Here is a 17,090-nt window from a genome sequence, read left to right on the forward strand (position 1 = left end):
GTTTCCACCCCTCCTGCAGCAGATATGCTGACCACTTAGCTTCTCAGCACCCCCTCCCACAAGCTCTGTTCACCTGGGGTCTCCTTGTTCCCCACCCTCCTCCGCCCACAGACAGCGGAGATGAGACAGACTAGAGAAGACCTCCCTCCTCACTGTCCTGCTTGTCCGACAGGTATGGCCTTCTGGTGCTTTCGTTGTTTTTTTCTCCCCCCTTTTTCTTAATACATTGCACGGTTAGAAAATATCAGTCTGGCTACAAACACACACACATACGTATATAAAAATATATATAATATATAAAAATATATGTATTGTCTATAAATACATATATGAATATATAAACATATACAATATAAATATACATTATATGTGTATATATTATATGCATAATAATATATATTCATATAAATATATATTACATTTATCGTATATGTATATGAATATATAAAATATACATATATATTTATATATATATGCTGTTCTGTATTGACCTCTCTTTGGTCCCATAAGGCCTAATGAGGCAGATTCTGGAGGCCCTCAGGAGGTGAATTAACTCTTTCAAAGACACTGGGGTAGCATTCAGTGAATTACCCACTAAGTAGCTCCCAGATACCCTGAAAGATATAAAGTCTCCTCACAAATTCCTCATGTTCTCCGAGGGAGCGATACCGACACAGAGAATGTGTGGTTAATTGCGTAAATGAGGCCAGAGCCAGCTGTATCATCAGCACCGTGAGTGGAAACAGTACCTGCCACCATCACGAGTGAGGACGGGGAAAAGGGAGCTTTGTGTTGGCCGTCTCCAGTCTTTTCCCAGCTGTCATAGGCAACACTGGCCTTCTGTTTGCACACTTTCTGCATTTTAATTCCCATAATTCCTCTTTTCCAAATTCTGCATTGTAGGGTCACATGCTCTGTAAAGTCACCCAAGCCCCATTGTAAATTATGTAGGGGAAAAAAAGTTGGAAATGTCTTAACTGGCTTTTCAGAACTCTAAATTTCAAGGTTTTTGTTTTAATTTTAACCCTAATCTTAGCAACCCATTCTAATACCTTTCTCACTGTTCCCTCTTCCTTCCTTCCTCTCTGCATCACTCACCTCCATTTGTAGGGGTGGGTGAAAATTTTTCTTCTGAAGTCAGAGTTTCAGACTCCTGTCCTTCCATAGGATGCAGAGTATGGAGGTAAACTAGCCCCAAGATTTTTCTCACCCTCTCCAAGGGAAAACCTTTGGTCTCAAAGGTTTGGTCTCAGATCTTACCAAAGTGAAATTCCTGCGTTGTGAGCAGACTTTTCACGCCCAATAAGGAAAAGGAGTCAACTTTTTCTCTAGGTGTTTTTGGTTTCATGGTAAGAAATACAAGGTCGGTTAACATCACAAAGAATCCCCCAGGCAACTGAAAGAAGTGTAAGTGAAAATTACTGTAAAGTACCCTTCACAGCAGGTACCAGTGTTAGAGTTTTATTTCAGCAAATTGTTGGGATCCCATTATTTAGGAGGTCTGTGGACAGAATGAAATTGAATTTGAGCTACTTATTGCATAAAAGCCACGTGATGCCTGTGTCCTGTATTAACATTTTTCAGTTCCCAGTACACCCCCGTTCTGAGCTGGAAGATATAAATGCTATGCCTTTGAAGGAGAGGACATCTTTGCATAAAACACTCAAAATAAATAAATGTACTTTTTCATTTAAGATCTTCACTCTTAAGTAATGTTTGTACCCCAGATGTTCATCTAAAAACGTAAAAATATTAAGTCTGAAAAAACATGTATGAGACCCATTACTCAGTCTCTCCTCCTGCCATTTAAACTGCAGGCATTTCCCCAAGTTTCTCACCCTTCGCCTCTTTTTCCCTGCTTGCTCACTTAGTTTTCTCTGGGTGGATGACTCCCAAATCTAGATCGCTGACCTGTTTGTCTACATTTTGAGTATCCCACCACCATTTCACACCCAGCATATCCAGATGGAGCTCTTATCAGTTATAACAGCACTGCTCAATAGGACTTTCTGTGATCGTGGAAATCTTATGTTTCTATTCAATATAGGAGCCCTTAGCCATATGTGGCTACTTAAATTTAAATTAAGTAAAATTATAAATTTCATTCCTTGGCTGTACTAGCCACCTTTCAGGTGTTCATGGCTTCATATGGCTAATGGCTACTGTATTGAAGAACACAGACTTTTAGCACTTTGTAACTTTCCTATGGCGTGATATTAACTGTGGGTCCTTGGGCAAACTAATGTCTCAAGCCTCAATTTTGTATCTGTAAATAGGACTGATAACCCTTTGCAAGCTGTCATGAGGATTAAATAAGGTAATAATGATAAAGCACCTAGCATATCACATACTAAAAAGACTTTTTAAAAGTCATAGATCTTCTGCCCTTATTCCTTCTTTAATATTAACGTCCAAATATCCACCTGAAGCTTGGATAATGTGAACACTCTCCAGAGCCATTTTAAGAAGGGGTTAGTTTGCACACTGTTGGGAACACCTAAAAACGCTATGGATTAAATCTGGCTTAAAGCTGTAGATCTTTGGTGTTCGGTTGTTGGAAAAGTTCTGAGCGATTCTCTGCATCATGGTTAATATGAGTGTGCTCAGCAGGGTCTAACAAGATTCTCCTAGTTGGTTGAAATTATTTTAGTTAGGGTATTTGTCTCATTTCCCAGGGCATAATAACAGGAGGAAAATCTCCATGAGGCTAGCATCTGTTGGAGTAATGATTGAAAGGTAAACCCATCTGAAAATGCCCATTGCTTCAGTGGATACTTGGGGCAGGGGGAATAACCGCTTGGTTTGCATACCTGAACTTGGTGAAAGAGGCTCCCTGGTCACCAAAAATGGCCTGGGTGTTGGGTGCAGAGGTGTCCAGGACCTTCAGTCACTCAACAAGGAGCCCTCTGCTGTGGACCATTCCTGCATACACAAGTAATAGGTTTTAATGGGGGTTTGCCTGGTTTATATCCTGGCTGCAATCCATTAAAGCTTTAATTACACTAATTAGGGATTTGGGATAATCAGGTTGGCTGGCCTGAAATGCGGGCCTGTACTCTCTGAAGAAAAGCTTTGCTAAATAAACCAGCAGGATAAACAGGATTGTGGGACGCATGCATTCCTGGAAGCCAGCTGATGCTAAGGATTAGTGCACGCCTTTGGCATGCAAATGAAGGCTGCTCCTTGTAAATCAGCAGAAGGTCCAGAGGCCCCTCCAAGAAGTACTTCATTAGCAGTTAAGTAGTGACATTCTTGAAAAATTTAAACACACACATTCCCCCTGAATTTTTTTCCAGATAACCCATAAATTTGTGCAGGCTTTGCATGGGAGCTATGCATGGGAGGAAGCATGTAGGGGAAAGGTGGCTAGGAGATCTTATAAAATATATATTCATTTCAAAGCATTACTGAATAGTGGTTTTATGTCATTCTTTTTTCCCTCTAACTTAAAAACCACCAAAATCTCTATACTGTGTCTAAATCTAAATACTGTACTATGCATCGCAACATACCATTTGACATTATAACAGACTCTCATACCTGAAAGAGTTGGAAACCATTGGCTGATACTTTCAAATTAATAAATGTTCAGTGTCATTCAATGATATAGATTCTATATAACAGTACTCTTCTACAAGCATTTGGCAGTGTGTTGTGTCCCTGCAGTTGTGCTGCTGGCCATCTTAATTGTGAATCTATGTTAGGTATTTCCCAGGAACTATGTTGGAATAATTTCCTTCTCCCTTTGTTCTTTCTTCCATTTTTAAAAATCCCTATAAATTTTTAAGTGATTATGTGGACACAAGATGAAAAATATGTGAATTATCACTCATGGCCTAAAAAGGGAGGAAGGGCGAAAGCTTAAATAAGATAGCAAAATACTGACGTTGTGGCGGTAGTTGTGGGTTTTTTTAAAAAATTATGCCTAATAAAAACTTTAAATTATCACCATCTGCATCCTTTCCATAGCCAAGATTTACACATAGAAGAATTCACCTAAGAGTAAGGCCATGCAACATCAGAGAAGTACTTTTCTTTGGAAATGGAACTGTCCAATCCCAGACTTAGATACCTATCTTAGCCCACCTGTGGACTGTATAGGTTTCCCCCAAGAAATTACCTCTTATGTAAGAATTCTCCTAGATGGCTGTTAAATTTACAAACAATTTCTCCTTCCTGGGAAAGGGTCAAGAGCATAGGGCCAGCGTCCATGGAAATACCACAACTCTGAGTGGTCTCCTAACATATATTGAGTATTATGTGGAGCCAAGGGCTTTTCATGCATTTTCCAATGAGATCTTGATAATAACCCCGATGAGGTAAGTGTTTGGATTACCTCTCTTTTATAACGAAGACCCTAAGATGAGAAGGAGTCATTAATTTTCCCAAGCTTGAACACCAGCTAAGTCAGATCAAGAGTTTGCCTTCAGAACCTAGATTTTTCATTCACCAGGCTGTGTTCCCAGCTGTATACTGGATTTAAAACTCTCAGAGACCGTAAGTGCAACTTTTTCTTCAGTTTTTAAATTTCTTCTAGTTTATGGGGAAAGTTACGCATCATCTCATTAGCAGCTTACAGTGAAACCTCAGTAACTCATTTAATTTGCTTCTAGAGGAGGCAAAACAAGAAAACTCAAAAGCTATTTGTAGTTTTATATCACAAAACCTTGTAAAGTGCAACTTCTTTGTTTTGTTAATTAGTCTTTACGTGAATGTCAAATTAGCAATGAAAACCATGTGTAAGAAATAGCCATAGTTATTTGCAATTCAATGAAGGGTGTGAAAGGAATGGAAAGGAGGATAGGGAGTTGCCAAGAGAAAGATATTCCATTGGTCTCCAAACCAAAGACTTGTGGTATAGTAGCTTTCAGAAGTGTTTTTTATTCTTGGCATCAATGATGAAAAAGACCACAGTTTATTTTATTCAGGCTAAAGTACATCAAAATTAATTGCTTCACTGATAATTTATGCTGACCTGTGGCTTTAAAGAGTGATTGCCGGAGCCTGAGCAAGCTTTCATTAAGGTAAATTGACTGTATCATTCTATAGTTGTGAAGAACATATACAATATTTGTTGGGAACATACAAAGAAATCGTATTCAGGACTGGGATTTTGTTTGTTATTTCAGTGGCTTAACTTTGGTGCCTGGATTTCATTTGAGTGTCAGAATTTAGGAAAAGATACTACTGGTTTAAAAAAGTGGTTCTTAAGTGCTACCGCAGCACAGCTGCTAGTCTGCTGCTGTTCATGAGGACGTTTCCACTGGTCTGCAGTGTCTGAGCTGCCTGGGGCATGTGGGGCCAGGAACAGTGGGCATTCAGCACCTCACCACCCCTTTGTGTGTCCAGCTGTAAGAGGACACTCAGCTCTTGCTCACCTTCTCCCAGCTCTTGGAAACGAGAAGCTGCTGGATTTGAGTGCCCTTTTGTTTGCCGCCTTCGTTTGCTCAGCGTATTTCAAGCAATTCCACCTAAATTTAAGAGTTCTGTTTGGTCAGCATTCCTTGCAACTGAATTTTTTGCAATGATAATAATAGAAAACACATTTAGATATTTTTAAAAATGTGCATCTACAGAATAATTGTAAACAGTATATTATAAATAATACAATATATATATGATGCAAGTATAAAGTAATAACATGAAATTTTATATTGTGGCTTTTCTTCATCAAAACAGTTTAAGTAGATTTTTCCTGTGTTCTGTTATCCTAATCTCAGAATAAAGAACAGTCTTTCTCAAGAAAAGATTTATTCCAAGATTATGATCTTCTTATATTTTATGTTAAAGTAGTTTTTTCTTTTTAATCAGAGGCTGGTGATGATAGATGTTAGTTAGATAAGGTTTACATGGCAATATAAAAATTTGCAACCCAGTGTTATTTAAATAAATACTAAAAAAGGTGTAGAATATCCAAGCTATAATATACCAAACAGAATATAAATTAACTGTAGCTGCCTTTAAAAAAAGAAAAAGAAATAAAATATGATTGTCAAGACAGTAGATGAAGAAAAGATCACCTTTTATCTTGTCTTTTTATCTTACCCCACCTTTTCTTCTTCCCTCACCCCCACAAAAAAAAAAAAAGAAAGAAATGAATGTCTGTACGCAAAATAAGCTAAAGGTTTGCTCTGAAATTGGCTTGCCCTCATATTTATTTATTTTATGCAAAATTAGATTAGAATTCTCCAAAGACCAGGAACTACATCCTTCCATCTATGTCAAATAGAATCTTAGAAAAGCAGGCCAGATGTGGGTAGCTCATACCTGAAATCCTAGCACTTTGGGAAGCCAAGGCAACAAGACTGCTTGAGCCCAGGAGATCAAGACCAGCCTGGGCAACAGAGTGGGATCCTGCCTCTACAAAAATTAGGTGGATGTGGTGCTCTACAAAAAGTACAACAATTTGCTGGGTTTGGTAGTGCATCCCTATAGTCCCAGCTACTTGGGAGGCTGAAGTAAGAGGATCGCTTGAGCCCAGGAGGTCAAGGCTGCAATGAGCCGTGATGATGCCACTGCACTCCAGCCTGGCTGACAGCGTGAGACCCTGTCTTAAAAAGAAAAGGAGAGAGAGAGAAAATAATGTCTCTCTTAATGCAGTAAGTCTGTCAGTTTTAGTTTGGTACCTGAGAACACAGTCTATTTCCTTAGCTGTGTACTTCTCAAATTATGTCCACAACCAGTGTAAAGGTCAATCACAAAAAAATACCCCTTACAAGTTAAGTGCCAAACTGATCTGATCAAATGGAGTGGGTATTTTTCCTCGTGCTGCTTTTAGTTTTATTATTTTGCATTAACATTTTAATGGCATGTTAAAAGGGGCTCAGAGTTTTGGTGATACTGCAAAAAGTTTTATGAAGCTTCAAAATCCACCCCATGGGCTTCAGATCATGAAGTCAAAAATAACTCTGGGATAAGAAGTGAAACATAGGATTATTTGAAGCATTACTATAAACTTTCTGAAATTAATGTGATTTGGAAATCCAGATTTTCTCTTTTCTACTGAAAAGTACATTTATTAAGTTCCCAGATCACCAAAAAAGGCCATTCTATTAATGAAGGGGTGCTGACAAATGATTACTCCACTTGCTGTTTCTAGGTCATGTTTCACTAACTAGCTGTTTTAACCAAATACACCTTTAGCTTCACTATGGAATTAAGTTGCTGCTAAAATAAGAAGACCCGCCACATGAATTTATTAGCAGACGTACGTTCTGAAAGCCATCATTACATTGAGACCTAGAGCAGCCAGATCCTTTGACATGTGGGCCACACATGGTTGCATGCTGAAATGTACCCATTATTTCCATCACCATTTCCCACAGACACATTTCAAATGTGCCATGCACTGTTTTGCTTGCTTACTGGTTCTGTCCTGGATTGCATAGTAACAGCCAGAGAAAAAGAAAAATCCTTACTCTTCATGTTAGACTGTCCTTCAGAAGATTAGATTTTTATGTCAGAAATACCATCATCTGGAGCAATGAATTACCAGATTTTGGAGTGCTTGGAATCTCAGGGCCTATCTGCCAACTCCCCACAGCTTTTCTCAAAAGCTTGTTTTTGCTGAGAAATGACAGTGCCCAAAGGGCCATTGAAAAGGCAGAACAAAGCTTTTGAACTTCAAATGAAGCGTAATTGGATGTGGTGTTCTACGGAGGGTCTGCTGGCAGACCAAGTCAGAGCCTTGTGCAACTTGATGAATCTCCCAAGCAGAGAACCTTTAGCTGGATGGAAGGATGTCAGTCCAGCAGCTCGTGGTATGGAGGGTCTCCCATTGCCTGTCCTGCTGGAAAGACCCTCTATAATTTGGTTCTACTCTAGAAATCAAGGCCAGAAAGTAAGAAGAGGTGTATGAGTTTATAGGTGGGCCCCAGCATGTTGTCTAATGAGACGAACCTTCTTTTTCTGTTGTGTTAATAGTTACTGTATCTGTCTTCTTGAATTTGCCTGTGATTGCCATTCAATAGATGCCACTGCAATTTAATAGATTCCTGGGCCGGGCACGATGACTCACGCCTGTAATCCCAACACTTTGGGAGGCCAAAGTGGGCAGATTGCTTGATCCCAGGAGTTCAAAAGTAGCCTGGGCAACATGGTAAAACCTCATCTTTACAAAAAGTACAAAAAATTATCCAGGTGTGGTGGCGATTGCCTGTAGTCCCAGCTACTCAGGAGGCTGACAAGAAAATCACGCAACTGCTAGTGAGCCATGATCACGCCCCTGCATTCCAGCCTAGGCGACAGAGTGAGAGCCTGTCACAAAAGCCAAAAAATAAATAAAAATAACATGAATGCCTGCAGAATCAGTAAAGGTGGCTCTTTGCTTTCAGAATCAGCAGAACTCATGATGACAGTATTTAAAATCCTAATATTCAGTGCCCCAGCTCAGAAGTAACCAAATGCTAGTGTAGATGGCAGAAGGTAAAAGGTTTGCGAGTTAAGATTTCCAGTGTTAGTCGCTTCTTTTATGAACCAGGAAGCTGACATTTGTCAAGCACGAAGTGTCAGGCCCTGTTCTAAGTGCTTTATGTATATTAACTTACTTAATCCTCACCACAACCGTTGGTCGGGCCTGTCATTGTCACCATTTATAGATGAGAAAATGGCAGCACCGAAAGGCTAGGTAGGTAACTTGCCCACTGTCATCACACAGCTAGCAGGGCATGGATCAGAGATTTAAATCTAGACAGTCCACCTCCAAAGCCCACCCTCTTAACTGCTACACTAATGTATTCAGACTCCAGGCCATGACCTCCCAGGGGGTCAAGAAGTCAATGTGGTGGTCATGACCATCAGATTTTGTTAAAATGAAATAGAACAGAAAAATGCCAGAGTATATCACATGTAGTAAAGATTGTTTTGTGAAATTTCTGTTTCAGATATTTACATTACAATGTCTCATCCTTGAGTCCAGATATGTTTCATAAGTCATAATTTTTTAGATTTCATAAAGGTAATATGGTACAAATACTACATATTACATAATACCCCCAGTAGGGTCTGGGGCAGCCCCATATAATCACATACATTGATATTTATACAGTGAAACACACAAATATTTTCACTAAATACAATAAAATCTGTAAGTAGCCTTTCACCCGGTCAGGTTAGAGTTTGCCTTCCAATGACGTTTTATTGCCAAACTTTATTTTTTTTTAATTTCAGATTTCAGAGCTTTGGAGATTTCAAAATTGCAGGTTGCAGGCCTATTTATACATGTGAGCACACCAGGTCGCACCGTGAGATACATTTCTTACACTGGGTTGAAGTCAAAGTTTGAAAACTACTGCACAATGCTATTGCTGGAATCATTCACTGTTAGAGCTGGGAAGGACCCTAGCAGTGATGTATTCCGTATATCCGTAAAACTAAATCTCCTCAGTTTTAACAAGTAGAAAAACCAAGACCACAAGAGCAAATGCAGTGACTCCGGAGGCCACCCGTTTCTTTGCCCCAGAGCAAGCCTCCTGGCAACATGCAGTGCAGACCTCTGGACCACGCGCCTTCTCCAGAGTCATATAATCACAGCCACGCCACACCACATATCTTGGAGTTTTCCGTTTTTTCTCAGACTGCAGTTTTGAGTGGTCACTTCCATTTCTGAGTTCTCTGATCCAGTGAAAGCCCAGTGATGTTTTTTCCCCAGCAGGTCACTTAGACTCAGGTGTTTTGGCCATCAACTGAGGTGGCAATGGAGTCTCTGCCCAGGTTCCAGCAAATACTGTACATTTCCTGAGTTTGTGGTTGAAACTAGTCTCCCTGGACCAGCAGTTGCCATTTTCCCCCTGTGGAGCTATATTCATGTTTCCACATTGAACATGTCAGACTAAATGAACGTTGTGGTCTGAGGATTTAAAAGATTTATAATGGAGTCTTGAAAATTTACTTAAGGAATATGTACTTCCCTTAGCAATAACAAATATTACTACAAATGACCATATTAAATTAAAGTAACTTAGACATTTCTGATTTGTAGGAAAGTTGAAATTAATCTTACAGCAGTTTCAGTTTCAAAATGAAAACATTGCTTTGCCTGACCGCAGATTTTCAGGCTGTTAGTCAACAGTGAGTGAAAGAGTCTCAAGTGACTTTTTTTCTTTAAGAAATACTCAGTTTTCTCTATGTGTAGAAAAATGTTAGAAGGAAAAACCCTAAAATATCAACCATAGTTTTATCTGGGTAATATTTCTCTTAGAAAAAAAAATTTTTACACAGGAAACATCAAAAATTCCTTTCATAAGCTGAATGGTAGGTACACAGATTGCAATTTTATTAAAATCTTTATGCATGGCAATGTAGATATTGATTTGCATATATATTCCATAATTTTAAAAAATACCTTTATTTCATTTCTTTTCCTAACCTCTGTATTGGTCAATTAAAACGCTTTTTAAACACAAGTCACAAATCCATAAAAAATGTTCTGTAAGTGTTCTTTACTGAGATACATTACTTTTTACAATTTGAAAAAAGACTTTCTTATTCATTCTTTGTTCCTTCCCTGATTAATTCCTTTAGTGAGTAGGCAAGAAGCCCAGTTCAAACACTTTTTTTCCCCACATTAAAAAATAATAATCACAGCCAGGCGCAGTGGCTCACGCCTATAATCCCAGAACTTTGGGAACCCGAGGCGGGTCGATCACCAGGTCAAGAGATTGAGACCATCCTGGCTAACACGGTGAAACACCGTCTCTACTAAAAATACAAAAAATTTAGCTGGGCATGGTGGCGGGCGCCTATAGTCCCAGCTGCTGGGGAGGCTGAGGCAGGAGAATGGCGTGAACCTGAGAGGCAGAGGTTGCAGTGAGCCAAGATCACGCCACTATACTCCAGCCTGGGTGACAGAGTGAGACTCCATCTCAAAAAATAATAATAATAATAATAATAATAATAATCACTAAAAGGTGTACTGGCAAATGTTGAACTGACTTGGGGAGGAAAAAAAATCCCAATTTGTGGTATTACCAGTTTCGGTGGTATAAATACTCCTGCCATAGCCAATTTCAAGCTACCCACATGTTACTGAACACAGAGTAGGTTACTTTGCATTATATAGCATATAGTTATACAATAATTCTACCAAATAGATAAAATGTTAATGTAAATAACCTCAAGAATATAGATAATATTAAAATGCAGTAAAATAATTAAGTGATGAGCCTTGAGTTAAATATCCTTGTTTTTAACAAAGCACTTGATTTAATTATTTACATAATTTAGTTTTTAATAACGGCTGTGTTTAACAACAGATTCACCAAATCCCTGAAAATTTAAGTCAGCTTTCACAACCCAGTATGAGCCAGCTCCAGCACACTGCAGCTGCCAGATCAGAGCAGTGTCACCACTGCAAAGCAGAGAGAATTCTGGGAGGTGGGCACAGCCAGCTTGCCTTCCCCAGATTGTAGCCCAGTGGGGCTACAATTCCAGAGACCCCCTGCCCCACAACTGGGGAGCCCAGTGGTCCCACACAGCAGGACGGACTGACATTTGGAGGATGAGCCTTTTGTTCTCCCAGCTGCCCACTGCCCCCATGTAAACTGCCAGAGGGGCATTGCCCCAGGCCCCATGCTCCGGCTCCCTGAACGCTTTCAACTGTGAAAACCATGACAGAGTCCCGAGGCTTGACTAGGCTCTGATGCCAGCTCTGCCACTAGCCTAAATGACCCCAAACAGGTCACACCACCTCAGTTCACAGTTGCTGTAACAAATGAGGGGGCTGGACCGGATGATCTGACTTAACCAAGGTTCCTTCCTGCTCTAAAACCCAAGTGAGTCAGGTGCAGTGGCTGACGCCTATAATCCTAACACTCTGGGTGGGAGGATCACTTGAGCCCAGGAGTTTGAAACCAGCCTGGGCAACATAGTGAGACCCCATCTCTACAAAAAATCAAAAAATTACCTGGGCATGGTGGGGCCTGCCTGTAGTCTCAGCTACTTGGGAGGCTGAGGCAAGAAGATCACTTGAGCCCAGGAAGTCAGGGCTTCAGTGAGCTGTAATCACACCACTGCGCGCCAGCCTTGGTGACAGCAAGACCCTATCTCCAAAAAAAAATCGATTATTGAGAGCTTCAGAAAGATCACCAGTGGTGTCCAGACTCATTACTCACTGAGGAAAGCTCAGGCTACTGAGTGACATGACTCACTTAACCTGAACTCAGCCTTGGGAACATGGTGAACCTTTCCCAGCCCTGATATTTGGTAAAACGGGGAACATAGTCCTCATTTGTTGGCCAGAATCACAGCCTTTGCTATGCCTCCTTGGCTTCTCTAGACACTCTTGTCTCCCCAAATGGTTCCTTGCCACTGGGAATCTGCCCACCTTTTGACAGACAGCTGTGCTGATGGAACATTGCTCAAAAACTTGAGAACTTAGTAAGTCTCAGAAAATGGGTTAAGTCGTGGTTAATGAAGGGAAGAGGAAGAGGAGCGACATGGTAGTGCAGGGGAGACACGGGCCTATTTTAACCAAGGTTCCCACAGCGCTTGTGTGGCACTCCTGTGTGTGTTTGTGGGGGCGGGTGGTGTGGGGATGTGTGTGTATGGTTGTCACTAGAACAAATTGTGCAGCTGTGTGCCTTGATATGTCAAGGTTACCATGATTTATAGATCGTATGTCCAAATTCACAACACCAATCCAAGAGAGGAGGGAGAACTACAGGAGGAAGTCTTGGCGACAGGGCTTTAAGAATGTGTTTCATGTTTAATGCTTTTAACATAGGTGCCTTGTTCTTGTTTCTAGAAAGCACTATAGAAGATATAACCCAAATCCAGATTGCTGTCTGTAGCTGGCCAAACCCATGAGAGGGTGAAGGCGGGGTTTGTGTGTGTGTGAATGTTGTTATGGTTGTTTATAGTTGTTGTGTTATATCTGAGGTGTAGGAGAGTTTTACAATAAGAGGTATGAGTTCTGTAATCCCAGCACTTGGGAGGCCGAGGCGGGCAGAACACTTGAGGTCAGTAGTTCAAGACCAGCCTGGCCAACGTGGTGAAACCTTGTCTCTACTAAAAATACAAAAATTAGCTGGGCATGGTGGTGGACACCTGTATTCCCAGCTATTTGGGAGGCTGAAGCAGGAGAATCGCTTGAACCAGGAGGCAGAGGTGAGCCGAGATTGTGCCACTGCACTCCAGCATGGGCAACAGTGTGAGACTCCATCTCAAAAAAAAAAAAAAAAAAATGTATAAATATATGAGTTAGACATAGAGAAGCCTTTCTCTCTCTTCCCTCTGGTTGTCTCTCCCTCTCTGTCTCACACTGGATATGCACCCTCTGGGTTTATTCCATTCAGCCGTTCCACAAATGGAATTTCTGCTCTACACAAGGCATGTGTGTGCTTAGTGCTTTCAGAGCCATGGGTGTGTGGTGTGTCCTCAAGACACTTGGAGTTGAGTAAGGTGGACAAAATAAAGAGACATAACCATATTATAATGCTTTATGTAATTAATAACAGCTTCTGCATGTTGAGCCATTTGCTACATGTCGGGCCAATTACCTCATTTATCCTCACAACAGTCCTCTGAAGTTGAAATGTTATTGCCCCGTCTGCCAGCAGGTTACCTTCTTAGGTTGTGAACATTCAGACTCACAGATGACCATGGGCCACAATAGGGCACTGGGCCCGTTCAGAGGATGGAGGACAGGCCGCCTTCTGCAGGCACCCTTGCAGCAGTGCACATGAGAGTCTGTTCAGGTGCAGAGGGGTAGGAGTGGAAACCATCCTGGTAGAAAAGCCTCATGCCCTACAGGAGCCAAAGCTCTTGCAACATGCTCTGGGCATAGCTCCCCAGTTCTTTGCAAGGGCCATGCCCAGCTACAAGATCACCATGCTCAGGAAGCCTAAATCAGGATTCTTGGCTTCCTATCAGATAGCTACAGGTTCCTAGATCCTCCCAGGCTGTGCAGTTCACCAGTCAGAGGTCATTCTTATATAGTGTCGCCTGGAAACGTGGTTGACATACTGTCTTAGCAGGTTACCAAATTTAGCCAAAGATCAGACTCCCATGCAGAAAGGGAAAAGACTTATGTTAATTCCTTACCTACTCTCTCATTCCCATTTTACAGAGAATAAACCTGAGATTCAGAGAAGTTTATCAACTTGCCTCAAATTACATAATAACCCAGCCAGGATTTGAACCCTGGCCTCACTCCAAATATCATGCTCTTAACTAAAATGCAAGATGTAAAAATTGTTTCCTACCCCCATAAGCATGTCCGTGTTTATTTTGCTATTTGAAGCACTAGTTTGAATTACTTGCCCTCGAGAACAATCAGCCTTCCTGGAAGCAGCAGCCTGTTTATCCTGTGGCTTTGCCACTCCCTGGCGCGCTGCATACCCCAGTGTGAGACGCTCAGCACCATGCGAGTTAGCAGTTCTTAGAATAATTTTTTTAAAAAAAGCACTAATTCTTTGCTTTTCTCTGTGAGTCTGTATTTTTAGTAGAGGTTTATGAGGAGGGGAATAAGAAGTTTTAAGGACAATAGAACCAATTTTGCATCTGAAAATAAATGAGTACCTGGCTACCATGTGCAAACAATTCTCTTTTGCCTTGACAGTCGTTTTTAAGTCATCACTATGCTATAGCACAAACTAAGAGCTCAAGGCATACTAACCTCAGTTCAGCATATAAAATCCAGTTTGTATATCTGGATTATATTGCAAGAACCATTCAAGAAATGTGCCATCCATGTTCCAAGTATAAAAATAGAAATTTTAAGACAGCATAACAATATTACTGTTGTTTCATTGGGTATTTAATTGACTTCAAGCTTTCACCAGGTATTAGAACTATCTGTTGACTTTCAAAACTTCATCATGTAGTGAGGAAAAATACTAAGGAATTTTGTAGACAAAATGTGAAATAGGTTGGGTAAAATACCATGTTTAAGTGCAATGCAGTGAGTTTATGATAAATTGTATTGAAATAGTCAAAATATAGTTCATGCGGAAGATGTTGGAGAGAGGCCTTGAGGGGCCTGGAATGTTCTGTTTCTTAGCCTAGGTGGTGGGGACAGCTGTGGTTTTATCATCTGAACGCTATCATACATTTATGGACTATGCTTTCTATGGCAGTTTTCAAAAATGCAGCTGACAAAGTTGGCCTGCCAATATGAAAAGGTGAATGTTCTTTAGGTAGGAGATACCATTTCATAGATTGTTTTGAATCTCATATTACACGAATTTACAAAATGGTAGATTATACAGTGAGAAAAGAATGAAGTTTGAATATTACCAACATCAGAGAAGCATTGGAAGAATAACTCAAGTTTCCAAAGTGAAACTATCAGGAAAAGTCACCTTTCTCTTTATGAGTAATAAAATTAGAACGTAAACAGATCATCAGTGGTGACCTCCCTCCTTGTGCTGCTCTCTTCCCTTCTGGAATCTTCCTGGGCAAATGTATGCAGTTCTGTCTATGTTTCCTGAGGCGGGCCTGGCACTGTGCTAGGAACTGGGGACTAGAATCCTTGCCTTCATGATGAGGCAAGCAAGGCCTCAATTAGCCAAGAAGAGTTTTTAAACCCAAATAACAATGTGAGAATCAAAGTAATACAAAAAAGAGAGTTTTCATGAGGCCATGTATGTTAGGTGGCAGTTAAGTGGTACAAAGAAATACTGCCAACCTGCAGATAAAGGAAGCTCTGTCTACTTAGGAGTGGTTGGGGAACTTTGAGGATGTGTGGGCTTCCTATGGGTAGAAAAAAAGAGAGCAGACCTTCCAAGAGAGGAAATCTTGTAACTGAAAGCATTACAGTGGGTGCAGATGTATTCTGTGTGTATAAGCTTCCTGGCAAGGAGGATTTGCTAGGGAAGAAGTGAACCTGACTTTGAGGAACCTTAAAAATAACAAGCTAGAAGATAATTCCACTGCATTGGAAAAGGGAAGCTATTGTGAGTTTTTGAGATTGGGACTGACCTGTGGCCAAGGTCCTTTTCCAGGGTCGGGCATCTGTGAAACTCTAATGAATGTCGTGAGTCCTCATGCTCTATACGTGGCCCAGGTTCCTTACCTTCTGTTGTTGTTTCAGATTCATGACAGATGCTGCCCGCCGAGAGCAGGAGTCCCTAAAGAAGAAGATTCAGCCGAAGCTGTCACTGACTCTGTCCAGCTCAGTGTCTCGAGGGAATGTGTCCACTCCCCCACGCCACAGCAGTGGAAGCCTTACTCCCCCCGTGACCCCACCCATCACCCCCTCCTCTTCATTCCGCAGCAGCACTCCGACAGGTGAGTGGCTTGGCCCTACCGCCTTGAGGAGGAGGAGAGGAGAGAGGAGAAAGAGAAAGTGTGTGCGATGTGCTGGGGGCAGAAAGGGGCTGGACAGATGATGACACAGACCCACCACATCGTCAGTCCTTTCACTAGTCTCTGTATATTGATACATTCTTCAGTTTATTACTGAAGAAATATTTCTAGATTATTGTTAATATGCATGCGATAATGGTTTTGTAGATTTTTTGTCAATATATTTCCCATTTTTACTGTGCATACCCACATACACAACATTTTTAATGGGCTCTACAATAATATATATTTCATCACCTGATTTACAACTAAATATGTTATGAACACTTTGTCTTCTAAAACAGTTAAAATCATTACATTTTTTAGAGAAAACAATTTATTAAGCAGTCTTGGAGAAATTTAGATAGAATATTTCTTCCAAGGAGACTTCATTGTTTTTACAATGCCTTGAGAAAAAGGGGGAGTCCTTGTCTTCTCCAGGTTTTTCTGTAAATAGTGGAAATTTGCCCTTCAATTTAGCTTTTTCACTTGCTTCTTTATACCCACCTATTCTCCAGTCAAGTAATCCATTTTATTTTTCCCAGCCCATCTCTCCTATGTGCCTCCTCTTTCATCTCAGTCTCCCTGACACACATGGATGTCCACTACTCCTGCACTCTCATCTCTCCTCCAGGTCCTCGCCTTAAAGAGGCTTCTGTCCTTTTAAGGATACCGTCTTCATTGATTTGGATTGACTCTGCTCAAAACTTTATCCTCAGTTCCACATTAGGATTAGCCTGTAATAATCTGAAGACAAAGTTCAGTTGTTCAAAAAATTTATTAGTAAGAAAATCTTGGTAGAGTTA

General features: G+C 40.8%; 1 protein-coding gene and 1 long non-coding RNA gene across 6 annotated transcripts in view; one reads left to right on the top strand and one right to left on the bottom strand.

Moving 5' to 3' along the window:
• JAZF1 (JAZF zinc finger 1) overlaps positions 1–17,090 on the top strand; it is a 346,283-nt gene that overhangs the window by 263,856 nt on the left and 65,337 nt on the right. For all 3 annotated transcript variants that reach the window (XM_077996985.1, XM_028845920.2, XM_077996984.1), the window contains one exon: positions 16,031–16,227. In XM_077996985.1, coding sequence (XP_077853111.1) covers positions 16,031–16,227 — 197 coding nt within the window. The remainder of the gene's footprint in view (positions 1–16,030; positions 16,228–17,090) is intronic.
• LOC114676952 (uncharacterized) overlaps positions 1–17,090 on the bottom strand; it is an 84,395-nt gene that overhangs the window by 47,036 nt on the left and 20,269 nt on the right. For 2 of the 3 annotated variants that reach the window (XR_003728193.2, XR_013415424.1), the window contains exon 2: positions 2,811–2,922. This is a non-coding gene — a long non-coding RNA (uncharacterized LOC114676952). Of the gene's footprint in view, positions 1–2,810; positions 2,923–5,378; positions 5,472–17,090 lie in introns of all 3 variants that reach the window. The other variant, XR_013415425.1, reaches the window with a different exon arrangement.

This window comes from Macaca mulatta, chromosome 3 (genome assembly GCF_049350105.2).
Source record: "Macaca mulatta isolate MMU2019108-1 chromosome 3, T2T-MMU8v2.0, whole genome shotgun sequence".
Lineage (NCBI taxonomy): Eukaryota > Metazoa > Chordata > Mammalia > Primates > Cercopithecidae > Macaca > Macaca mulatta.